This window comes from Ascaphus truei, chromosome 2, assembly GCF_040206685.1.
Source record: "Ascaphus truei isolate aAscTru1 chromosome 2, aAscTru1.hap1, whole genome shotgun sequence".
Lineage (NCBI taxonomy): Eukaryota > Metazoa > Chordata > Amphibia > Anura > Ascaphidae > Ascaphus > Ascaphus truei.
In genome coordinates, this window is record NC_134484.1 from 380316918 (window position 1) to 380344368 (window position 27451).

Genomic DNA, 27451 nt, shown 5'->3' on the forward strand with positions numbered 1-27451 from the left:
GAGTCCCCCTGCCCCCGGATATCACCCCCACCACGTATTGCCCCCCCTGGCCCCGGGTGTCACTCCCAACCCACTGCCCCTGTTTCGGCCCCCCCCTTTCTCCGGTGCCCCCCTGTCACCTGCGCGTTGCATGTGTGCTCCGACCCATCCAGCGGCCTGGCGGTGCGTGCATGCTGCGGCTGCTCTCGCTCCTTGGGCGGCTCACTGTCCTCCCGACGCCGGCTCGCGCACACTCCGGGGCGCCATACGCCCGGTGGACTGCGCTGCATGCTCTGCCCCCCACGGCCGGCTCACCGTCCTCCCGACGCCGGCTCGCGCACACTCCGGGGCGCCGTACGCCCGGTGGCCTGTGCTGCATGCTCCGCCCCCCACACCCGGGACCGACCGGGCGGAGCGCCCGGATTGGAGAGAGGCGCCGACTGGACGGAGGGGGCTGATGTCCCCCGGTGGGGGGGAGGGGCGGGACTGCGGCATCCTGACTGCAGTTGTTGGTGCCCGAGGACATGTGTCTCACAGTGTGTGTGTGTGTGTGTGTGTGTTTGTGTCTCACAGTGTGTGTGTGTCTCAGTGTGTGTGTGTGTATCAGTGTGTCAGTGTGTGTGTGTCACAGTGTGTGTGTGTGTGTCTCACTGTGTGTGTCGCTCTGTGTGTGTGTGTGTGTCGCTCTGTGTGTGTGTGTGTCGCTGTGTTTGTCTCTCGCTGTGTGTGTGTCTCGGTGTGTGTGTGTGTCTCACTGTGTGTGTCGCTCTGTGTGTGTGTGTGTCGCTCTGTGTGTGTGTGTGTGTCGCTGTGTTTGTCTCTCGCTGTGTGTGTGTGTGTCTTGGTGTGTGTGTGTGTGTGTGAGGCGGAGAGGGAGGAAGGAGCAGGAGCTTTTAGTCCCGGGCAGCGCCGGGTCTCTCAGCTAGTGTATATATTTATATATATACATATATACATATATACATGTGCATTACAGTTCCTCCAAGATAGCGGATCTGCAGACACACCAGTTTGTTTGATTTTCGCGGGCTCACCACGTTTAGGTAAATATGCACAGGTGATTATTTGTATGTTTTTTGATAGGGTATATATACCCTGTCTGTCATTTGTATGTTGCACCCCCCTTGGGAAAGGTTCCGTTCCGGGACCCAAACGTCGGGATCGGTTTTCTGTCTACACGTTCCTCAATACATCTTTTTTATCTTCTGGATGTGAGTGCTGCCTCTTTTTACCTGACGCAAGAATGGTAATATGTTTTATTTACTCTTTATGGGACTAGCATCACCACTGTCCTTCATTATATAGAGTGCCAGCTGCTTGTTTTTGTTGTTCTATTATTATGAGCTGTGCACCTACATCACATATATCTATCAGCATTGGATTCTTCTAAGTGGCATTTGGATTCAATGGACTGTTTTGTTTGGAATTTTTGCAATTTTTATATTTTGTTCTCACACTATACAACATCTATTATAACAGACATGGATGAACATGCAGATATGTCTAATGTCTTTGCCAACCTATCAAGAGACTATGGGCTATACTGATGAAGAGATTTCAAACATCAGATATAATGAGACTGAGGATACTATTTTCGGCCCGGATAAGCCACTAGATGTGTTTAATGACCTCACTAAGCTTAATAAAAGAGAATGAATAGTGAATTGGTACCATTTGTATGACTACTTTGTGTCGTGAAAGGGTTGTCGTATACTTGGTAAATTCATCGGAGCAGCAATTTAGACCTGCCCTTTTAGCATGTAGGCTATTCCCAGAATCAACACAATGATAATCATGGTCTGGATGTAACGACAGGTTTTGGTGTGACCTTATTATAGTAACGTTATTTCCATGTGCTAACATGCACGTAGATGTTGGGTTAATGACTCTGCATATGATTTGCATAGGCGTAATCCTTTAAATGTTATCGATCCAATATTTCTCCGGTTAACATGAGGGCAACGTAACGCTAATCACCTTTGTTGGATATGCGTTACGGGTATCGATACGATTGATGGTGGCAATGTAGCAATAACATATTTAAAGGACTTCTGAGAATCTACCCCTTTGTATCTAGTGAATAAATGGTTAATTTTGTATTCTGCATTGAATAAAAGTAGTACTTAAGAATCCACTTTTTTTTTACCTTCTATAAAAAGTCCACAAATGTATGCGCCTTCTCGAGGGGGGTGTCCATAGTCGTCTTTTGTCTTCTTTGTAACATCGACTGTCAAACACATTTTATCCAGTGGCCATTCATTCTTACGCGCCATGCTTTGCATAATTGCTAAGATAAAAAAAGTAAACATGGCTTTAGTCAAATTTGTACTTGTTTCTATTTAATGATGGCATAACCATTAAAGTAACTTCTGGTATTAATAGTACGTGTTAAGTGTTTGTGTCTGTAAATGTTTCTCAATTCTTCCCCGTGATATAGGAAATCACCTACAAGAACCTCTATTATTTTCTGCCCAAATATTGGAACTTTTAGTCATATGAATTTAATTCATGATCTGTGTTTAGGGTTCTATTAAAACCCACACTACAGGAATAATTAAAATGTAGATATGCTGATAGTTGACTTGCCAACTGTAAATGTACAATTTTCCGTGGTGACCATTTAATGTTGCATAAATCACAATAAGGTTCTCAAAGGTTGTGCAATTCTGGTTGGCATAGTGAGACGACCATTTTAATTACACTGATAGAGTACGACTTGAAATACTTAATTCTTTCGAACACTTTGTATGCAATACATTTTGCTTTTATAGAAACCTGCAATTCTTCCATGATGTTAATTCATCAGACTTATAGGTCATATTGGTTTTGTATAATTGCTTGCATTCAATGTACCATCTAACAAGTTGGTAATATCCTGTAATTTATGGGGGTAGCACACAGTGATGACAAGTTACTGATATCTACAGGTAGGCAGAAGAATGACCCAACTGTTAGTCTTATTCTAAAATAGATTTGCCATTGTTTTTACAACCACAGTTGTGAAATGGATTTTTGGCAGTTGCTTTCGTTACGATTAGAATTTCTGGTTGGTGACATTTAATGTATTTTTTAAATGTATTTAGTTCAGGAGAAGTTTACAGCATTGTAAATTCTGTGTATATGTATTCTGTCATTAGTTAATTATCGTTAGTTTAGTTTCGCAGTATATCCTATACAAGATTTACTTTTTTGAAGTAACAAATCCTAATGACCCACGAAGATGTCTTTGTGTATGGATTATATATATATCTATATAGATATATATATATATATATATCTATATAGATATATATATAATATGCATACATACATACATACATACATACATACATACATACATACACTCTTTAAATATTTGACTTCCATAAAACACGTCGGGAATTGAAACGCGAGCCAATGGGAACCATCATTTTGAGTGGACATTCGTTTAGACTCATAACACTGTTAGGCTTTACCTTTTTGAGCATTGGAGCATTTGAGGGAAGTACGACGCTTACTAGCAATCGTGGGAATGGGCCAGGAGGAGTAAATTACCCTGAAACATTGCTCCCCCCCCCCTTTACCCTATTCTCCAATTGTGTTAGTTACCCTATTGTTGGTTTATTACTAGGTTTTTGCAATGGATGACTGTCACTATAAATAAATGTCAGTATATAGATATATTCTAAGGTCAGATATCCACTCATTTGGAGGACACTCCTGCAAAGATACTAGACCCATACTAAGATGGATGAGTATTCATTCTTTCTATTGTCTAGTTAAAAGAGTTTTTGTCATAGCTCAAGGCTCAGGTGCCATCTGTACTCTGCTATAGAGTAATGTGTCTAGGAGGTACAGTAGGCATCCTGTTCTCTGCTATAGAGTAATGTGTCTAGGAGGTACAGTAAGCATCCTGTACTCTGCTATAGAGTAATGTGTCTAGGAGGTACAGTAAGCATCCTGTACTCTGCTATAGCGTAATGTGTCTAGGATGTACAGTAGGCATCCTGTACTCTGCTATAGAGTAATGTGTCTAGGAAGTACAGTAGGCATCCTGTACTCTGCTATAGAGTAATGTGTCTAGGAGGTACAGTAGGCATCCTGTACTCTGCTATAGAGTAGTGTGCCTTGGATGTGCAGTAGGCATTCTGCCATCTTTTCATAGGATTACTATTTTTGTCTGTTCACTTTTTTCTACTTTGTATGTTATGAATAATTGTCCTTTTTGTGACATTTGATCTCAACAAAACAGTTTTTGACCTTGGACTTTTTCATTATTTATTGACATTTTGCGTGCAGGGAACCATTTTTGTATCCATTAATCTCTTGGGGATTTAAATTGATCCACGTGACTTCCCTTTGCGCCTTTCTTTGTGTATTTATCCAAATATTTATTAGTGCTGTTTTTACATATTTTTGTTTTTAATAAAACAGATGGAAAGAAATGTGCAGTTGAAATAAAGCCATGGATTCAGACTAACCCTCCAATAATGTAACGATGGGATATTGATTCAGGATGGCTATTTTGCCTTTGATTTGTAGGTTACCGTTATAGCACAAGTTATGTAGTACATTTATTTCCGGTAATGTTAATTTCCTTTCCACAACTTTTTGTACCCAAACTATATAGAAGTTTTGTATTTTTCTCATAAAATGTAGCTGAGTACATTTAGGTGCACATTTCGCACCACGAACATGTGAATTTGTACAGTAAGCAACAAAAATGTGGTTACCAAAGTTATTTCCTTATAAACTAGCTACATTTGTATGTAGATAAGAAAGTATTCATTAGAAGATTGTAATACAAATCAAGATCTGTACTCACCTGTTAAAAAAGACTGTGGGCTAAAAAATCCAGAAAGCCATACTACGGCTGGTAACACGAGATCTTGTGTCCATGTATCAAGTTCACGGCATCGTAGGAGAAGATCATTAATCCTATGACAAGCGAGTACTCATTTATCAATCAACCAAAGTACGCTTGTATTTTGTTAACAATTATAATGTTCTTTAAAGCCGGATACCATCTGATGGGAGACTAACCCTTCAAATGCCAGATAAGGTGTGCTATGACAAAAGACATCTCCCGGTGCTGGAAGGCATCCAAGTGAATGGCAAATAAGGTATCCTCAGGTACCAGAGTGTGTCATGGCACTGCTTACTAAATATGGGCCAAAGAGCATTGAACTGAAAAAATACACAAGTCAATTCACAAATATGCTAAAATGTAATAGCCATACATTATTGTTAACAGATATTCATTTGAATAGTCGTTTATGGCTATTGCCTGTCAGTGAATAGGTCCCAAAGACTGAAAGTAAAATACCCAAATAGCTGAAAATAATAAGGTACTATGTCTTATGGATCACTTACAAAAAAACAGGATTGGACACATACATCAAAATGAATAGGGTAATGTGGTAAGTCACTTCACCTCTTCTACACTCTTATGATGTTGACTGTCACATGCTGGTGGACCTTGTAACATTCACTGAACATCAGAACTGTTTTTGCTTGTTTAGAGGAGAGATCGTGTTCACCGCTCTCCAGAAGCAGTGAGTGTGTCTCCCTTCAATTTACACAATCGGGGGATGCTTCGTGACCATGATATCGCTACACATGCAATCACTTTGTGATGCCGGAGGTCTGCAGCATTCAAGCACTGTGAATTTCCCATTACATAATGGTTAATAAACTATGAGGAATTCTAAGAATTTCCAGGCGCATCGTTTATTTGGAATAAAAACATTTTAAAATCAACTTTCAAGAGCTTTTCTCTTACTCAAGGTGGAGAATACTGGTTTAGAAATTAGTTTTACAGAGTTAAAAAAAAAAAAGTGACGCAGTGATGAGTAATATCTAAATAATACAATATTCATTTTAAGAGATTACGCTGTAGTCACCATTGTCCTAATCCAAACGTTGATGGGTAGGCCAATTTTGTCCATGTGTCTGGAACACTGTCATAGTAGAGAGCCAACTGTAGTGCTTCCATACCCGAAGAGATGGTGAGCTCTCCCTAGCAGAACAAAAACAAACATTTAAGTATATCTGTGTTTCGAGTTACAAGAGAAACATGTTCCAGAAATTCAACTTGCCTTCAGGCCCAAGTCCAGTTCTTGAAGTGACCTACGTATCTCTCGCATGAGAACATTCATCCTCTCGCATTCTTGGAAACAAACCAGAATGTAGGGACTTCGCTTTGCCGTCTTCTGCATGATCTCTGACAAATTAAATTCTTCTGGGAGTTTCTCCAAAATGTCATAGAGAATATTTATCACCTTAAATGAAACGTGAATGGACATTAAAACAAGACTGCCCCTTGATTATCACTGGAAATTCTTTCAGCAGCTTATTGTGAATGACGCTTATCATGGATGCAACCTGGGTTTCTAAATGCAACATTTCTGGCCACGGAATATAACCAATAATGAAACCGTGTATGGTTGTTTAATTAGCTGCTACTAATAAGCATGATCAGTCTTTGGGAGCTTGCTTATCTAGTTATTGCAAAATATATTTCATTTACTAAGGTAACATCTCACATTGGTGTAAATTCCTCACTAAATCTTGTATAAACAAACTGCTCTATAATGGGTCCTTACATGTTAATCAAGAAATGGCCATAAATTATGTGCATACAATTTACTTTTGTACATTGGAGAATATATTTGGATACAAAATAACTATACAAACCAACTTAAAGTACATAAGTTGTGAAATATATATTTTTCATCTCTATGAGGCTTCATAATAATAGTACTAAGAGGTTAAGACATTACAATGACAAATAATGCACAGATACTATTGATGTTTCATAAATAATATTGAATTCTACAAAGTATCTTTTGTGATGCATTTTATCATAAGATAAAAGGTTTTTACATGGCATAAGAGAATCTTACCTTTTCTTCTGCAGACACTACTGATCCCTCTCCAATAAATGTATTTTTAGGTTGCATTTCTAAAATGGCCTTGAAAAGGTTATCAGAAGTAACTGTTAAGAATTCTATCTCTGCATTTGGATGGAGTCCGAACAACGCTGGGTTTTCCGCTGGAAGCTTTTCATCAATGTAGGTATGGTAGCCTATGTAATCCAAATTGGGCGGAGCTACAAAACCCGGGGCTAGTGCCAGTTCTCCTTCAAGCTTTTAAAAAATAAATAAGAATAAAGCATTGCTTCATGTCACACGTTCGGTACATCACCGGTGCAAAGATTCTAAAATAGTTCCAGGCAATCAATCAATACAATGGAATCTTTTTATAGTGTCAAAAGTGCAGAGGGAACTGCACCTTTAATATTCTTCACCATATCATGTAGTCTGAAACGTATGAATGAAATGCAGTGCTCACATAATCATACTCCTTTATATTTTGGAGTTCACCATTATCATTTCGAGTTATAGTAAAAGATATACAGGCATACCCCAGTTTAGGGACACTCACTTTAAGTACACTCGCGAGTAAGGACAAATCACCCAATAGGCAAACGCCAGCTAACGCATGCACCTGTCAGCACGTCCTGAACAGCAATACCGGCTCCCTACCTGTACCGAAGCTGTGCACAAGCGGGGAGACTATAGAGCCTGTTACACATTTACATCAGTTATGCACGTATATGAAGATTGCAGTACAGTACATACATCGATAAGTGGAAAAAAGGTAGTGTTTCACTTTAAGTACATTTTCGCTTTACGGCGGCACCGAGAAGGGGGCCGCCATCTTGGATTTCCAGTCGCGCATGCGCAGAACGGGTGGGTGCACCCAGTGCGCATGCGCATACCGAAGGTTGCGCGCGCATACCATAGGTTGCACATGCGCAGAACAGCAAAAATGCCGGTTTGCGCATGCGCAGAAGTGAAAATCGTCGGATCCGCTTTCCGGCGATTTTCACTATACGGCGGGCCTCTGGAACGGAACCCGCCGTATACCCGGGGCCCTGCTGTACATGCTCCGGTTCCATTGCATACGTTAATGCGGGGTATGCCTGTAATTACTACAACTGACTGCACACTACAGTATTAAGTGTATGTTTAAAAATAACAATGTTTATTATAGTTTATTTATTGTGCACTCTTGTTATGGTGCAATATATATCTAGTGAGTGTTCAGTTCTGGGCACAATATATGTATAATGAGTAATGTTATGATGTTCAGATAAAAGCATGCAACTAATTAAATGTACAAATACACAATTCTAAAGCTCCACATATAATAATGAGTGCTTATGCCCCAAATCTATTCCTGCATACTGTATATAGAAGGTAGAGAATAGGTGTAGAACTTCACAAATGAAGTAGAATTACTGCTTACATAGTTTATATAAGTAACAAGTCAACAGAAGTGCAGTTCTACTTAAGCAAGTAAACAATCCCAAAAAATAATCATGATGATAAACATGATAAAGGCATTTATAGAAAATCTATATATTTTCATATATGCCCTTATCTTTCTAATCATGATTGCATGTTTTGTGTGAAATACATCAATAATTCTCTATTTTGAGGTTCAAACATGTTCACAGAAATCTCTTCACATGTTGCCTAGAGGGGTATTTTCGGAGGTATTTACTTATTTAACTGGAACAGACTTTACTAGATATGTGCTATCACCAACGGTCGTTATAGTTAACGCAATGCTCTTTCCGGGAGAAAATATATGACTTAACATGATGTTATTAGCCAATGAAGATATGCCGGTGAATTTATATATAAAATTTGAAGCAGGGGGACTCCAGAGCTGAACCCCATTCATTTCAGCTCTAGGGACCCCTTCCTTCAGAAGATACTGTAAACAATGCAATGTTTTTAAAAGCTATAACAAATAAAATAAGGGAAGCAGAGCTCAAAGTGAGGACTACTGCCAATGCATTAAAATTAAATGGAAACAAGCTTCTTAGATGATACTTACCATAGCTGGGCTCATAAACTCCTCTAAATATGTATGACACAACTTTCTGTCCCAGTCATCTGTTATGTGTCCACCATACATAATCTCACCAAAGAGATAGCGTAAATCGTCCCAAGGAACCTGATAAAGACATTGGTATTAATATACTAATTAAATGTCAATATGCAAATGACAAATGCTGTTATTATACACTGACTAGAGATGTGTGAATCTTTCGCAGGGATTTTCATTCACCTCGAATTTGACAGTTCCTTTCAGCCATACATAGGGGAAAAAAGAGTGTTACCTTTTGGAGCCTAACACTAGTCATTTGCAATTGAATTAGAATTGATACACATTCAAATTCAATTTTGTTTTGGGAGAGGTATAAATAGGGGTGTAGCCTCAGATCTAAGCCTTTGTGGTCTTGGGTTTGACTTGGTGTGGGTGACATACTGGTTAGCTGATACTGTAGTTCTAGATTAGTGCCCGTGGATCAAATGTTTGATTAGATAAAAAATATTATTTACTTAATAAAACTATCTGCATTTAATGGGACTGGACTGACCCAATCTGCATCTGCTAACTGGACTTGGGCATGGTTTCTACTGTACTGTCTGACTACTATATTAGCAGTATAGTTATACCGTCAATTCATTTCAAGGAGGGTTACATTTAGATATTGCATAGGATTAGAAAAGCACAGCACAGTACTTCAACAGTGCAGATTGATTTTAATAACAAAGTTGAAAAGTTAAAAGGGAAAAATGTCCACTCACGTGTAGTGCTGGATCACAGCACACAGACACAGCGTTGTACATCACAGTGGGATATTTCGTTTCTTCCTGCCTCTGTCGTCCTTGGTAAAGTCTCCTCGCGCTGGAGTGAAACCGCCAAGCAGGGTGCTCCAGTCTTCACTTCCAGGATGCGCTGAGAAGACCCTCTGATGTTGTGGATTTGGGTGCAGCAGGCTACAGCAGATTGCCAGGATCCCTTGGCCAAGCTATTCTACAGTCCAAAGTCGCCCTACGCATTTCGCAAAGCCTGTCTTTGCTTCCTCAGGGAATAGGGTGTGAATAACACTGTACATAGGAGTCCCTTTTTCAGTACTGGCAGCAGCAAGAACAAGTAATAGAGGAGGCGGCTCATTGCTTGTCTAGGCGTAGGGCAACTTTGGCCTGCAGAATAGCGTGCTCAAGGGATCCTGGCAATCTGCTGTAGCCTGTTACACCCATCTCCACAACATCAGAGGGTGATCTTAGCGCAACCCGGAACTGAAGACTATGTGCGCTGCTTGGCGGTTTCACTCCAGCACGAGAAGACTCTACCAAGAAAGACAGAGGCAACAAGAAAGTAGATATCCCACTGTGATATACAGCACTGTGTGCTGTGTGACAGTACTACACGTGTGAGTGTATATGTTTCCCTTTTAACTTTTTAGCAGTATTATTCGCTGAGCGCTGAGAGAAGGCTGTGTATGTGGAGTCGTGAGACAATCTGCACCATTTAAGTGCTCTGTTGTGCTTTTCTAATCCTATACAGTGTTCAGTCTTCTACACCTAAGAGTTGGGAATACTTTTAAAGAAAAGGCACCAACCACTGATGATCTCTCTTTTAATTCACAAAAATTACTAAGGACTATTCAAGATCACACAACTAGTGTGACCTTTTGTGTTTTAAAATTTATTGCATTTTTTTTAGCAATTTTTGGTTTCAAAATTGCTGAAACTTACATACATTTAGTTTTTTCGCTCAGTGTGCCAGTGCCATCCAGGCCACTAGGCCAGCTTCTTTCTCTTCTCTCATCAGAGACTCTATCTATGTCAGCAGAAGGATAGAGCGTGCGCTCTTCCCAGCATGGGGTTCACTTCTGGTGGCAGCTCCTCCAGCTGTAATCAGTTAGCCTGAGCTGCAGGGTTTTAAAGGCAGCCTGAGAATACAGTCAGAGTCTCACACAGAGTGCTGAGAGAAGGCTGTGTATGTGGAGACCTGAGACACAGAAAGTCTACCTTGAAAAGGAATGTGTTATTGCTTTATTATTCCTAAGGGTAAGGATCACCCAATTAACATTTGCTACATGATGTGGTGTACTGACTGGGAAACAGCGTAGCTGTCCAGTCATGGTACAGTATTTAGAAAAGTTATTTTGTTTAGTTAGTCTCCTTAGTGGAGTAGGTTTTATTTTGTTACTTTGCAGGGACAGTATACCCACAAGGATTGTTTGATTTAAGTCTATGGACAAAATAAACCACAGTGAATTACACTCCTGCTGCAAAGTGTGCCTGCTTCGCACAGGTCATCCTGCCACAAGTGGTGTTTGAAGTGGGATCAAAAGCAGTGAGCCCAATAACAGCATTGAAGATGTTTTAAAAGCCCTGCTGCAAGTCACTGCTGTACAGCAGAAAACTAAACGTATAGCAGCTGAAAGCAGGGAAGTCCAGCGTAAAGTAAGGCCGCGCTTATAGTGCCGGCGCTGCGACGTCGCCCGAAAACAAATGCATTGTCGCCGCCGCGTGCGCTTATAGTATACACGACGGCAACAAAGCAATGGGGCAACGTGGCGATGCGATGTTCGGAAGCCGGGAATATTTGATTTTTCAGGGGCTGTCACCTTGTGTGACAGCCCCAGAACCAATCAATGCCCTGGTCGCCTGCGACGCCACCGCAAAGTGAAATACAACTTTCGTTAGCGGTGACGTCACGCGTCACATTGCGGGCACTATAGGCGCAGCCTAAACCATCTGCTAGCAGCACGGATTGGGACCATCACAGAGGCGCAACAAGAGGACCATGCAATTCTGTGAAATTTGGTCCAGACCATGTCCCAAATAGCCACTGTCATGCAAGTAATGTAGAACCACAACCAATTTTCCAGCCAGTGCTAGTTTCAACAGCAACACACACAGAAAGTCAGGAGGAACACTGAAAACAAACATATTATTTACCTCATTTTGCTCTCTCTGGTCTCTCTCATAACACACACACACACACACACACACACACACACACACACACACACACACACACACACGCCTAGCATATATAAAATATATAACAAGATAACTAATAACAACAAATAATACTAAGTTTATGAATTTTAAAGAAATGCTTGGAAAGTAGACATGCAGGGGTAAGAGGAGATGAACATAGTTTTGGTCTTGGTTGTTGTGGTGGATAAGGTGATGATGGTAATAAAGTACAATCAGTGAAAGGTGGTGCTTCTGAGGCACCTACTACTCAGCAGTCACCGCAAGAATAACCTAAGGACAATGACACTGAATGCCATTCCCAATGCCACTGCATAATGACTCCCCCCATTCCCCTCTGACTAGACAATAAACGTCCAGTTTTAAAGAGAATTAAACTGGGAATGGGAAGTTCAAGTCGGCTCTGGGCTAGTACTAGTACTGCTGAAATTTAGAATGTGAATGAAACAGTCAGTTCTAGGGAAAGGCCAGTACCACCGCCAGCGCCAGCCGCTGTTACTGCAGCCACTACGTCATCTGCAAAAGGCGCATCATTCTTGGCAAATTCAAAAACACGAAATAATGTTGACCAAACTCTGGCATTGATAGTACAAAAGCTCTGAAGAGTCCCAGGGACTTGATGACTTTGAGGAGCAGGCTCGTGGACTTGCTGTTTCATGCATTCAAATATCACTTGCTGTTAATAAGGATTCTGGTGATGATGATGATGATGATGATATGATGAAATATTGTGATTTAGAAAGTGATTTGACAACATCAACAGCACATACAATGATGTTACCCTCCTCATCACCCTCTATTGTTACACGGTCCATGTTAGTTTTACAGCATATGAACTCATCATCGATAAGTACCATTGATCAGTGGTTCGTTGTGATGACTCAACACCATCACCACAACGTCAATTATCTCAATCACAAAGACCAGAACCACAAGTTATTGAGGATGTTGGTGTAATAGGGATGATGATGATGAATAGCAGTGATGATGGTGTGGTGGTAGCCAGCGTGACAGCAGTTTGCAAACCAAACATGTCCGTACAAGTAGCCAGACATGAACCCCAAAACAATAACAGCAGCCCGTAGTTCAGGAAGCATTTGATAAGGTGAAGAAATTCTACGCACCCATGACCGAGCTCTGTTTCTGAATAGCAAGGCAGCAAAAATGCGTTCTATAGATTTGTTGCCTTTTAAATTTGTAGAATCACAGGGGTTTGCAGTGATTATGCAATGTACAGAGCCATGTTGGACGATCCTAAGCAGATCATAATTCTCTAATAAGGCACTTCCAGAAATGTACAGCAAGGATGTTGGAGGCAGTGCCTACCTGACCGTTACTGTCCATTGGATGTGTTTTACTTTTTGTAGTAATACAGTTAAACAGCAAAAGGGGGTAAAAAGAAAAAGGCAGTCAGCACCTGCAGCAGCAAGACGTACCGTAGACATGCAGAGTTTTTAAGGAAAGGCTCATAGAGCTTGTGATACTTTTGCAAAATGACAGAATGTGAGAAGAGCCGTGGTTAACTCCCAGGACACTTGAGGTTGGGTTTGTTGCAAGGAATAATGCTTCCAACTTGGTTGTAGCACTAAAACAGGGCAACATGATCCACATTCCTTGTTTTTCACACATACTCTATTTAATAGTCACTCGTTTCCTAGCTCAGTGTAGGGATCTGCAGAGCATTGTCAGTTTTTAGAAAAATATGTGCTCGCTTTAGCAGATCCTACACACTCGGTCTAGGCTACAGGAGCCCGGTCTAGGCTACAGGGGCAAAACAACCTCCCTCATTACCAGCTAAAAAATAGAGGTGCCTGCACACTGGAATGTATCATTATATCTTCCAATGCCTCATAATACTATTTCTAATCAAACCAGCGGCTCTGAAATAAGTGGACACAAAATGAACCCTGGTACCCATAGAATTTCTGGTTATTGATTCTTTTTAGACAAAGTTGATCTCTTCTTTTACAAGACGCGCCTCACTAAGCTCATCAGAAGGGCCACCACCACCACCAATGTCACCCTGACGCTTTCAACCTCGACTGAAGCACCCTCTGGCCCAGACAGGCTTACAGCAGTGATGACCCCCTAACTGCTGGAAGCACTCCCTATTGCTAGCGTTCCTGCGTGCGGCTCTTTTTCCGGAACCCCCACATCCCTCACACAATGCGAGAAAGTGGGAGGGTCTTGGCACTTAGCACATGCGCGCTCAAAACAATTCTTTTACATTTGAAAAACAATGTATATAAAAATTTGTTGGCAGATTTCATGGAGGGCGCGCAAAGGGAGAAGGGAAAATGATGTTTCAGGAGCATTCGCCAAATGTGTTACTGTCAAAACCGCCTCCAAATATCCGTCTACCGTTGGCATTTTGATTAAAAAACACAATCAAATTGTGACACATTCACCCATCTCTAACACTGACAATCTCAAAGAAGTAAATTAAAATCGGACATTGTAAAAACATTTTATGCGTATGTTTAACCCTGGACATACAGTAACAACCGTGCCAAGGCTGAAGAGAACAGGATTAGATTTTGTGATGCTGTCGAGTTTCAGACAAGGAGCAGAATTAATATTTATCCCAGCACCACAGCACTATGACTTGTGTTGTTTGCATTAAACACTAAGGTCAGAGTGGCCTTTGTGAAGGTTGCGGTTAACATTGTCACATGTTTTATTCAGGGACCACTACGTTTTGTAAGGATTGATTTTTACCACTTTTCTGTGAAGAGAACACTGGCTTCTAAAAACAATCATTGGACGTCCTTGTTTTAAAATTGGACATGCTGGAATATGTGGTTATGTTCAACAACTTACTGTATGACTCGGCCTATTCTGAAAGCAACACATTGCAAGGTAATATTGCAGCTAAGTTTTACGTTTGTACAAAAATAGTTAGAAATCAAATCACACAGCTTAATTCAGGTGGCACTAGGCAAACATGCCTCCAGACATTGAGTGCTACTGTAGAGGGGGCCAGCAATGCATTACGAACCAAAATATAGCGGGTCCCTCTGGCACAAAAGGTGTTTACTTAATGATCGCATTGTATCAAGATAAACAATGCAATGTATATTCCTTCATGTTAGTACAGGAGTGGCCAACTTCAGTCCTCAAGGGCCACCAACAGATCAGGTTTTCAGGATTCCCCTGCTTCAGCCATAGGTGGCTCAATCAGTTGCTCAGTCTACCTATGCTGAAGCATGGATATCCTGAAAACCTGACCTGTTGGTGGCCCTTGAGGACTGGAGTTGTCCACTCCTGTGTTAGTAGATAGAACATGCACACATTTTGAATACTGCATGAGTTATTGATCACAATCTTCTAGCTGTAATAGAAAATACCAATTTGATTTAAATAAAAAATGTGGGGCAATTTATTAGTATAATTATTATCTTAGTTTTGTAGGAACGCTGTTACAGTATATCATCAGACAGCAAATAAGGGTTCATGAACTGGGATCATTTTGATTGTCACCTTTTCAAGAGTTCCCACCCTCAGTGTTTTAATGATGTTTTCTTATCTTTGCATTGACTCCGCACATCACATTTAACAAAGTGTACAACACAAAACATTGTTGTAATAGTCAGCACAATTGCATACAGTAAGCATCAAATAATAGTAATAAAATGTTTATGCACAAGACGGGTCTATTTCATCTATTAAACACAATATATATTCTTCTGTTATCTTTTATTGCACGTTATCTTGTAATTTTTACTAAGTCTACATAAGTATTATTTTTCAAAGTCACCTTGTTATTTTAATATGTATTGCATAAACTTGTTGCGCCTTTCAAATAAAATCACTCATCTACCCTTAATTTCAACTCAAGTGGAATATCACTGAGAATGTCACAACAAGGTGGCATCCTTAATACATAATAATGACACATGCAAGAAACTCGACGTTATTTATGTATGTGACGTGCTGCAAATTGCTTCCATCATCAAAACTAATTGCAGTGATTATTAATGCAATGTTAAGAACTGTCAGACTTGCTGTATGTAATTACATTTTTGCAAATGCTTCATTACCTGCCTAATGAATAAGGAATACAAGTACATGTAAACTACTGCTTTTGTTAATATAATAAAGGATTACCCTCACCCCCCCCCCCCCTTAAACAGCTGATGTATCACTGGTTGAGCTGATTATAATAACATTTATTCACTAATGGAAATCCTTGTGTGAATGTTATGTACATAATATCTTGTGTCTCTTAAACCCTCTGCTCCCAGAAAGCTGGCCACGCATTGCTATAAAATTGCTACAAGTACAGTATGTATTGTGCTGCTTGCTGTCCCCTTGGGCAGCGGACGTGTTCACATAAAATTGCAATGCAAATCCCCAGATTGCAAGCCCATGCACACAAGGAAAAATTGGTGAACAAAAACATACAGATGCAGCCACTAGTATCCGGTCACTTGCCTGGATAAAAACTAAGGAATCTCACAGCAAATGCTTCAAACATTTCAGTGAGATTCCTAATGGCCAATCGGATTAACACAGCAGGGTTCCCTGCAGTCCCATTCAGTTTCAATGGGATTGCAGCCGCCCCTCCCCCCGCTGTGTTAATCCGATGGGCCATTAGGAATCTCACAGAAATGTTGAGGCTTTTACAGTGAGATTGCCCCAGATTTTACATACATGTTCAAAATGCCTCTTTATTACAAAAAAGGCCATCTGTGTCTCCTAATACATAGCTATTTTTGTACACGCAACTTCTATAAATTATAGCTTTTATTTCTTCCCAGTGGATCACCTGTAGATGTAATGCACATCATGGGAAATTAGAAATGTATATTTTATGTTACAAGTATCCAGGATAGCAGCCAAATCTACAGACTTCAGCAAACCTGCAAACGGTGCAGATTTCTACATATTTGTACACACCATGGGATTTCGTTACCTGCATGTTAATTACAGTATGTATTCTAATTCATATAAGCAAGTACAAAAAATTGTATACATTGGCCACCGTTTTATTGATCCCATTTTTGGTGAACTTGGACGTTTACACAGCTCATACTTGAGCGGAGCCAAGCTGAAGGCAATTGACGGCATGTCTTGTTTTTGCTTTACCTTAGTGTTGGCTTCTAAATAGTTATAGAGGACATTGACACATATTGTGAGATCTCCAGTATTGAAAGGATAACTTCGGTTCCAGCCTTGGGGACCAAACTTGAGCCTCCCAGCAACGCAAGCATGAAAGTAGCACAGAGAAAAAAGGATGCTTTTGAACTCCTGCTCTCTGGCACACATTTCAAGAGTATCCTGGAAACACAATAAAGAAAAGCCATTTAAAATATAGTTTACTCACTTGTCAGGGAAACTGATTTTAACTGTGCAGCATAAAACAACATATCCAAAATATTACAAATATTACACAATATGAGAATATTAAGCATCAGGCACGCATATACTGTAGGTCAATTCTCAATGACCAAAACAAGTGAGATTTGGGGTCTTTGGATAAAAAAAAATTACATCTTAATGGAAAAGTATAGATTTTTATTATAGAGATGCCACTGAAGTCCAAGACAGTTGATGTTAAAGGGTCTGTTTCCTAAAGTCTCCTGGCTATAAAACTGGAGCAAAAGCAGTGATAACAGCATCATCATATATCTGGTGCGTTAGTGTCTTAGCACCCCTTAGTAAATATAGCCCATCATGTCTACAGATGGCAACATTTAACCATGAAACAAAGGTATCAATCATGCCTTTTCGTGACTGTTTTGTAAGCTACTGCCTTGAGTAAGGCTGCCTGTGAGCCGCTAAAACGTAGGCTACGGCATAATAATGAATGCTTTGCTGCTAAATCCAAAGTGCCCATTCTCTTTTTCTACAGTTACAGTATCCTACTACAGGCCCAAGCAGGGGGTCCCCACGAGATGAGGGCACCAGTCAGATCTCATTGGACTCTTAAAAAAACCTATGAAAGGAGTGCACAAGAATATTCTATTTTTGAGACATTTAACCATGCTTAAGGTGCAACTGATATCATGGTTCCAATGATAGAAGTATGCTTATGGCTGTTTATTGCATTAAAAATGTAAACCACAATGTGATTTTGGATAAGTACAGTAGAGACAAAAAAAAACATTTGAATCTAAGTTTCTGAAGCATACAAAGGCAGGGAAAAGTAAATGTAATTTCTATTTTGTGATTTCTTGGCAATAATGAAAGGGACATTAAAATTAAATATCAATCAATTAATATGATTTTGGCAGACAATATATAAAACTCCTACAGTGCCTGGGAGAGCATCATCTAGCTCTGGCAGTGCTATTCCTGTGGCTTATGGTTTATATTACTGACCATCAAGGCCCATATTTAGTAAGTGGTGCTATTTCATAAGGCCCATTCCAGCACCAGAAGGCACCTTGCAGCCCATACAAGTGAATTGGCCATTGGGTACCAAATTTACTAAATGGTGATATTGCTCAAGACTTCCAGTGTTCGAAAACACCTTAGCACACATTCAAGTACCTTGTGCAATAGCATCACTTAGTAAACATGGTCCAAGTTATCCAACGTCAAAGCAAGTCTCGTGAAATTACACTGCTAAGTTAATATGAGCCTAAATCTTTGTGGACATTGTCCTTTGCGTAGTCTACTACAGAAAAATGCAACAATGGACACAAATCCTGGTTTAAAGAGAACACATTGTTTCAATAGGAAGAGGGGGCTTTCCAGCTGGAGACTGTATGTGATTTCTTTCTGGATTCAGAAAGTTGCTGTTAGGAATGGATAGGGGGATTTTTTTGCTCTACAGAGATGGTAAAAAATGGCTGTCCTTTATCTATTCATAATTCTGGCATTTTGTCCCAGACATTGTCCATTTATGACATGTTTTAATATTTCTCCCTGCCATTGCTGTCCCATGCCCACCAGAACATTATTTTAATACAGAAAAGTGAATTACACCTAATTCAACAATCTATATTAATTTTTGTTTTACATAACTTTTTTAGAAATATTTTCAGATTGAAATATTCTAAATCTCACTTATCAATTAGGGAGCAGAAGAAGTATTTCAGATTTCTTTTATACCCCAAACAGCTTAAAAACATGAGAAAGACATTTGGAATAGAGAAGCCCCAGAGCAATCTTCATCCGTATAAAAGCATGTTCTTCAGTGGACAAAAAAGTAATAACAGTATTGCACGGAAGGGAAACAAAGTATTCAACAATACAGTTCACCTAACCATTGTTTACAGCGACTCGCTCATCCCTACAAGAGCAGGGATAAATTCCATCTATCAGACATGAAAATATAGAGAAAATAACAATTAAGAGTCACTGTACGCAGAATAAAAATAATTTTGATTTTTAGATCGTCACATTTAACTGTGAAAAATGGTTTAATCATGCTTAAAAAAAATTATGTTTTAATATAATATCATATTTGATCTTTTACCTGATCAAAATTATAGAGAGCAGCATGCAAATTAGCCATCATACCAGTCGGTGGCTCATTGGTAATCTTGATCGAGCTTTCAAGTATTCCCTGGGGAATGATGTGTTCCTCTGGAGTTGAAGCAGGCTCAGCACTGATGAAGACCCTATAATCACGGTGACTCCCAATGCTGTATTGTTCAAGGAGCTTCTCCAAGGTTACCAACCACTTGTCCACTAAATGAATATTCTGTTACATAAAAAAAAAATACTTTTCAGTCAACAATACTGGCTAAATATCAATAGGAGAAGAGGCAAATTGAGCACTTGAGATACTATGGGAGAGGTTCACTAAGCTCTGATACCAGGTATGAAGTAAAGTCAGTGACGGTAAACGTGGAATCTGTAACTATTTACAAACTACCTACTGTAATTCATGCTTAGCTATGGAATATTTTTATCCTTGGAGTTTATTTAGTATTCAATGGCAATTCATCTGAGCATGGGTGCAGAGGTTGGTTCAACTACAATACAACCTTTCATGGATAGCTCCATGGCACTTAAAAGTAATATGTTCTATGTATTGTAAGATTGTCTCTTATATTTTGGATGTTATGAACCTGAGAATTAGAAATTGGTCAATATTTTAACCTTTATCAATTTGAAAATCTGTTTGTTTTGATGTTATCTTTACTTTAGGTTAACTAGAAACAAGCACGCATAAATCATTGCATAGTTGTTACATTTATGATTTAGAAAGTAGGCCCAAGGGACTTGCAATAGTTGCTTCTATGGCTATGCTCAATGATTCAATGAAAATCCTGTTCGGATTTTTTTTTTTGCCAAGTGTTATCTGCTGAGCATTGGTTGACTCATTCAAAAGGAGCAATACAGATATAAAAAAGTTGGTAGTGGGATTTTCTTTATCAGTAGTTGAGGTGCTCTTTCCCTATTATACTTCTCACTGATTGAGCCTTATTAAATATGGTCCAAAGACAAAACTGCCATTGCAGCCCACCAAACTGAAGACCCTCTGTCATCTATTCAATATGTTTTGAAGATGTCTTCCTCTTACACTGGGGAAGGTTTTAGTCCCATTAAAGTAGACCTTAGATCTATCTGATCAAGGGAGAGATTGATTAATAACATACTGAATAATGGATTTTATCTCCCCCCAAACCCCCCCCCCTTATTGAGTCTTCTTATGTGCTCTTAATGTAATGCTTTTGCTCTAAGCATTGCTTCTACACATAGGTACAGTATTAAAACCTTTGTACTCTTATTAGATTTTAACCATGTGCTCTACAGGGTTCTAAGCCTCTTATTGAGGCTGGTTTTCTTTTGAAGAAACTCACACTGTATTAAAATTGAAATGCTTTAGTGCAATGAAGGGACAGAAACATTCAATGTAATATGTGCCTACGCTATATAAAGATATGTTTGCCCAAGTACTGTGGTCATCAACGCCTTGTTGTTATTTACTAGTTAGCATTTCTTAGTGTGGTTACTTGTATAGTAGTAGCAGGTTTTTTCATGTTCCCGTGCAGGACAGACCCACTCAGGTCATTCTCCCTCCAGCAGAGGTAACTGGGAATTTTCATAGGTAGTGTTAGGACCTGCTTACTTGTCATGTTATAACGCTTTGCCAAAGGGTTTAACTAAATTACCCCTACTCAATTTTCTACTGGTATCAGTTGTTTGGAGGTTAGTGGCCCCTCCTACAAGGCTTTAATCTCCCCCACCCCACTTTTAAAGTAGCAGTTTTGTTTCCATGTTCCTGTGCAGGACAGAGCCGCTTAGGACATTCTCCCTCCAGCAGAGGTAACTGAGAATTTTAACAGGTAGCGTTAGGACCTGGTAACTGGTCATGCCATGACATGGCTGCAGGCTTATAATGCTATGGCCAAAGGGTTTAACTAAATGACCCTTACTCATGAGAATACTAACATTGACGTATTTAATTATGTATTTTGTTACATTGGATGTGGCATTGGGTATTTTTGTCTTTTGTTTGTTACTTGTATAGCACTCAAGTGAATGCAAACATAAGCAAAATCATTCATTGCACCTAATGCCCGCTGAATAAAAATATTGTAATGATTACACATTTGAACAGATAGAAATTAGCAGCTGTGTATCGCTTGTGAAATTATACTTTTCACATAGCAAAGGGACATTTATAGTTGTTAATATCAATAGTACTATCATCAATAATAAAACTTATTATAAGGGGTATTTTATATCATGACCACAGCTACATTTTGTAACAGTAAGTCAGAATTCCAAGAAGCAACACTGTGCGGTACAAACTATTGTAATAGAAAAGTGTATGTGACAAGTAACGGTCAGCATGCTGAATTGCCGATGGATTGATACGGTGGCTTCCAATGTCCAAAAAGCCCAACGCATTTTGCCAGTGTATCGGCTTCTTCTGGGGTTGTGTTGGATTCTGTGTTTCTTCCCCACATGAAGTTTTCTATGGAGGATTAACCCACAATGAATCTGTTTGACGGAGCTAATTATGACATTTGTTAACAGTACTGGTATCATCGATTACTATATCACTACTATTCTATTCACATAGTATTCATACTATTTAATTCACTTGAATCAGTTTGTGCTGTAGACACCACACCGCAGGTGTTTTGGCTGCACCTGATTTGTGCACTTTTTCATTCTAATTGTTTTTTGATTAATTTTCACCTGCATCACGCTATAAGTTTGTGCCTTATCTATCCATTTAGATACAAACTATTGTACAGTAGGTTAATCTATTCACAAATTCATGTTAAATTTGCATTACTTGTGCAGTAACCTGCCCACTTTTAACATGCTATAATATAAAGAAACGCAGAGTGTAATCTGTAAAACATCCTTCTAGTCATTGAATAGAGACCCAACAAACTTACACTTTACACTGAATGACAGTAGTGCTGATACCCCACGCAATATCCTAATTCCACTAAGTCCCTTAATAACACTACTGAGGAATTTTTACAGCAGTTATGACTTACATGTTGGTTACACAAAGACACCTTCCACTGCTGGATGACACTTTACAGCCCGTTCTTTTAAATGATGGTGTTGGTGTCTACTGTTTGAATATTCTCCAAAATCAACAATGCAAACCTCCTAATGCTGTGCACAGTCTACCTATACTGGTACAGTTTCACCAAGAAGAACTTTTACTAAGCTGGAAGTCTCGGCATCATAATATACTGACATGGATTTTCCAGATGGTGAGAGGAGTGTTAATATATGTAGGCAGTGCTGAAAATACGGCAGGCATAATCTTATAGGGGTTCATGTTAAAATGGACAAGAAGTAAAGAGTGGCACACTGAGTGCTCATTTGCATGTTATTGCCCAGAATCCCTGTCTGCAGTGGAAACATTGTACGCTAAGAAATAATGGGGAGAGACAGGGTTGTTGAACTGTCTGCAAATGTAACCACAAATGGTATTTTAATTTGCTGTACACTGTATGGTGGAGAGTTTCTGTCACTTTTTTAACCCACCGTAACTTGTTTAATGTCTGGTTATGTGTATCTGCAAACAATCAATTAACTTAGAAGCGGCAAAGTCAATATTCACAGATTGCAATATAAAGTGAATGCTTAATAACTTATGTTTGCAAGAGTTTCCAAATGTAGTGTCAAACACTTACCCTACTGTTAACAAAAAACCCACTTTAGTGATATTCTGTGTACTTATAACCATTTTGCGTGTGGAGGATCCTATATTGTAGTTCTATGATGGTAATAAGCAGTAGCTGTTATTCTAATGTAATTTTAACAAATATTTATAAACCATGAATGCATCCCAATCTCCATTTACAGCCTGTTCCATAAGATCAAAACAGAATCAATCATTAAAGGACCGAACAACTTTACATATATTGCTTCCTTTGCACCATTGTTGACCCAACAGAGCCTGTAATGCACTGCATAGTGCTGCACAGTACTTACTTGGAGAATCACCCAATGTCCTTGTCCTGCAGCTTTTTCCATTGCCTCCTCTGCAACCTTTTCTTGACCTTGACCCAGGGATACATTATGAAATTTTCCAGAATCAATAGTAAAGCCAAGTTTCTTGCCTATAAAAAAAATGCAAACACGTTTGCTTACCTCTACAAATACTGTGTCATCCCTTGAAATAAAGCAATGATAGAATAGTGCTTTGGTTTGACACTTCAAATTATTTTGTAATGTCATTTTCTCTATGTGTCTTCGTTGATATGCTCTTCTCCTTTTATTTTTGCTAAAAGTTACTGTTCTATTTATTTTTTGTGTTATTAATATATAACCAATTTTTGTTATATATATTTTTCACTCTTTTACATCACAACACATTTTTTATAACACAATCAGTTACAACACATATTTTAGAACGCACTAACACTCACACACTGATAGCGCTACTTTTTTACTTTGTATGTGTGTGTATATATATATATATATATATATATATATATATATATATATATATATATATATATATATAATATATATATAACAGGAGAAAAAGAAGTGCCAGTTCCGTATGGTTGAAAATAAATATGTGTAAATTTTATTAAATGACCAGAGTAGTCAAAAGGACTAGTAGTAAACTGGTGTGATTAAAAAGCAATAAAATGTCTAGTACAAGCAGATAGCAGCAAGTGACATATGGAAGGGGATGTGGAGCAAGGAAGCAAGATATCATGGGGAAAAAAGGCCAACAGTGGTGAATGTCAATGACAATCCATATGGCTGATGATAGCCCAGTAAGGAACAGTTAACACCCACTAGAGAATGTCCTTCTCAATGGTGATGTGGGTGTGCTGGTGACAGACTTGTTACATCTGTTGAAGCACGGAATATACCTCCTCAGCGTGCGATCCGGTTAAACTGGTGTTGTTCTGATTCTGAAAAATCAATTCCCTCCTGTGGCACAAAATTACTTCCCACGTGTCAGACCTCAGTTTGAGATGAGGCTTCCTGCATCTGAGTCCTTGCAGCGGCACCGGATGTATATATGAAGACAGGTGCCTCTATCCCCAGATGTAAAGGAACAAGTGATCCTGGTTGCTTCGCACAAAACGTGCCCGCGTCACTGCATTGCTGCGCTGCTACGTGATGACGTCCAATGCGTTTCGTCACTCTAGGTGACTTTCTCAAGGATGATATATATATATATATATATGCACATTCCCAGCCGGCAATCAGTAGAGGCTCAGGGTGTCTGTATTCATAGGCTGCTGTGTGCCATGTGGTCCCTTTCCTTGTCTCCATTGGCTTTTGTGAGTTGTAGCCCGACTTTTGTATTCAATGTTGGAACTGCTAAAGCAAGAGGACCACAACTCCCAGAATCCTTTGAGTAAAAACCCATAACACCAGCGGGGGGGTGGGGAAGGGGGGGGGGAGGGCATCTATCTGAGGAAAAGCATAAGCTCACCTGTATGGAAACACTCAATAAAGTCCTTATGGAATTGTTACAGACCTCTGTTTGTAGCTTAAAGAGATTGAGAATCAATCAATCATTTCAGTCCCATAGCAGAAACTTACTGGTGAGAGGATAGGTGTAACACTGGTTAGGGAAGTCCGATCTAGAGCCGCCAAGGATTAATTACCCGCCATGTATGCGACTGACTCAGCGAGGTAGAAAAAGTCTGCTAGGATGTGGTTATGCCTGGTGTTTGTGTTGGTTAGTGTGGCAACTAAACAGAGGGTTTTAGTGTTTTACCGCGTATGTTACTGTTGTACTGTATCTTGTCAAACATCTCAAATCAGACCAAAACATTGATTCATTTTTAATACAAGAATTCCATCATTAAAAAGTCATGAAAAGTGCACCAAGACATAATCTGATGATGGTTAAAATACAATGTTATTTAACACCGACATAAGATCTGATCTGCAATGCATATTTCTCCATGCACCTCAGGAGGAATCAGTTCAATACAAAAAGTCTCCAATATACAATACGTACTATTAAGTTCCACCCCATTGATTGATGCAGATCATTATTGACTGTAAGAAACCCAACATGGAAAAATCGACAGCTTTGATTACTATGAAGCTTAATTACCAATCTTAGATATTTTTAATTTGGGAGATAGTTACATTTCAAAACGGTTTTTACAAACAAGAATTATCAATGAGATTTTTCCAAAGGATGTTGAATTATTGGCTTCCCTGTCTGATGATCAATTTGTTGATTAAGTGAACAGGGAAGCCAATGAAGTAAACTCACAAACATTCAATTATTTGATTGATTTATATAGGGAATCTCAGTAAAATGTGGAAATTAAAGTAAAAAATAAACCCTTGTCCGCATTCAAGGAACCGTTTACATTTTGGCCTAGATTTGGTCATTATAATTCAGTAGACCATTTTAAAGAGTTGAGATATTAGGAAATGATATATACCTTGTTAATGGACAGACCCAAATAATGCCCTAATAAAAATCTAAATAGGAGTGAATGTGAGGCATTAGAAAAAACATTAAAAAAGAAAATGTGGCTAGAAAACCATATAGTAAAGGGGAAGGGTACAGTATTGCAGTCATGATTTGGAATGACTACTATGATGAAATCATGTCTCAATTAAATCATTTGAAGTGTTATTCTAGATTGCAAAAGGATCCTACCTAGGAATGTTAATGTGATCTGATTTATTTTAGATAAGACATATGGGGGTGATTCAATTACTACACAAAATGTTTTTTGATTTGTTCAGCATCCTCAAATTGCATATACTCTTTGTCAAAGGTGCATGAAAATAAACAACTACCAGGGAGATCAATCCTTTCCAGCAGGGGGTCTCTAACGGAACATTTATCAATGTATGCAGATTTTTTTCTGAGGGAATTTGTAAATAGTTTGAAAGGATACTGCACAGGTGATCTGATAAAGAAATTAGATGGAATCTAATGGGAACCTGGAATCATTTGGGCCACATTAGATGTGAGTGACATAGATGCTTCTCTCGATTGCAAGCCTTGGTTTTAGTATTAAGCTCCATGGGTCAAAGAGACATACAAACTGAGGAGGATCATACTCCCAACAGCCGGGAGAACATCCCCTACCTACAAGCCCCGCATGGTCCCAAGCGGCCCCATCTGTTACAGCGGTGGCCAGAAGGGTCACTTCTCGCAGGACTGTCCGGAACCAAAAAAAAAACTCCAACTAGAATGTTCCATCCCAAGGCCATGATACATGATATGCATGGTTCAGACCGCAGAAACAACCCCCCCCCGCCCTCAGAGAATGCACCAGAGGCACAACATGACGAAACCTCATCATCAGACGCATACCGTCACGTAGGACAGGCTGCCATCATCCGTGTCCTCGTGGACGGCATATCCTATCACCCTTAAGAATTATAATTATTTTCCTTATGATCTGATGTTATTTATCCTAACTCATAATCATTTTTCATTTGATGATCAGTTGATTTACAACAGAGGTACAGCTGTAGTGGACTAGGACATTTGTCTTTTTGCCACGACCAAATGGTCGCCGGCGCTTGGCTGCAACTGATCTTGCCGCTGGGACACTCAGGCTCTGGTCATTTCACCGCTAATGTAATCCCTAACCTTAACCCTTACCCTAAAAGCCCCTAATATTAACTCCTAATACTAACGCTACCTGCTACCCTAAAACCTTAATCTTGTACCCTAAAACTCCTTAAATTAACCCCCTACCCTAACTGCTAAAACCCCTAAAGCAGGGCTGTCAAACACACAGGCCGCATGCGAACCACAAGGATTGTCATGTGACTGTCAGCCGACAGACTGTGCTCCAACCAGAGGGGAGGGCTGGGACATCCATCCTAGAGGGTGCGGGGGCCCGGTTGGCCGGTGCTGGAAGCTGCTTCTGGCCACCAGCCCTCCTTTCACACAGCTGGTCCAGGCATCCTCTAACCCCTGATGAGCGCCAGAAGTAGGGCACTGTCGGAACTCGAGCCCAACTTCAGTGACCGCGTGGCACAGGAGGCTCTCCCCAAGGTAAGGTGTGGGGGATATTGTGTGGTATTTTGTAGGGGAGGTGGGTATTGAAGGGGTTTTGTGGGGGAGGTGGGTATTGATGGGGTTTTGTGGGGGAGGTGGGTAATGATGGAGTTTTATGGGGGAGGGGGGTTTGTGTGGGTATTGTAGGGAGGTTTTTTTGTGTGGGTGTTGTGGGGAGTTTTTTGTGTGCGTATTGTGGAGGTAGGGATATTGTGGGGGTGGG

The 27451-nt window shown here is 39.7% G+C and overlaps 1 protein-coding gene across 1 annotated transcript in view; it reads right to left on the reverse strand.

Moving 5' to 3' along the window:
- DNAH11 (dynein axonemal heavy chain 11) overlaps positions 1–27451 on the reverse strand; it is a 323392-nt gene that overhangs the window by 5389 nt on the left and 290552 nt on the right. The window contains exons 75-83 of the mRNA XM_075587148.1: positions 23205–23332; positions 19261–19488; positions 16923–17114; positions 8869–8988; positions 6864–7106; positions 6057–6239; positions 5862–5977; positions 4784–4896; positions 2126–2266 (exon numbers count right to left, since the gene is read on the reverse strand). Coding sequence (XP_075443263.1) covers positions 2126–2266; positions 4784–4896; positions 5862–5977; positions 6057–6239; positions 6864–7106; positions 8869–8988; positions 16923–17114; positions 19261–19488; positions 23205–23332 — 1464 coding nt within the window. The remainder of the gene's footprint in view (positions 1–2125; positions 2267–4783; positions 4897–5861; positions 5978–6056; positions 6240–6863; positions 7107–8868; positions 8989–16922; positions 17115–19260; positions 19489–23204; positions 23333–27451) is intronic.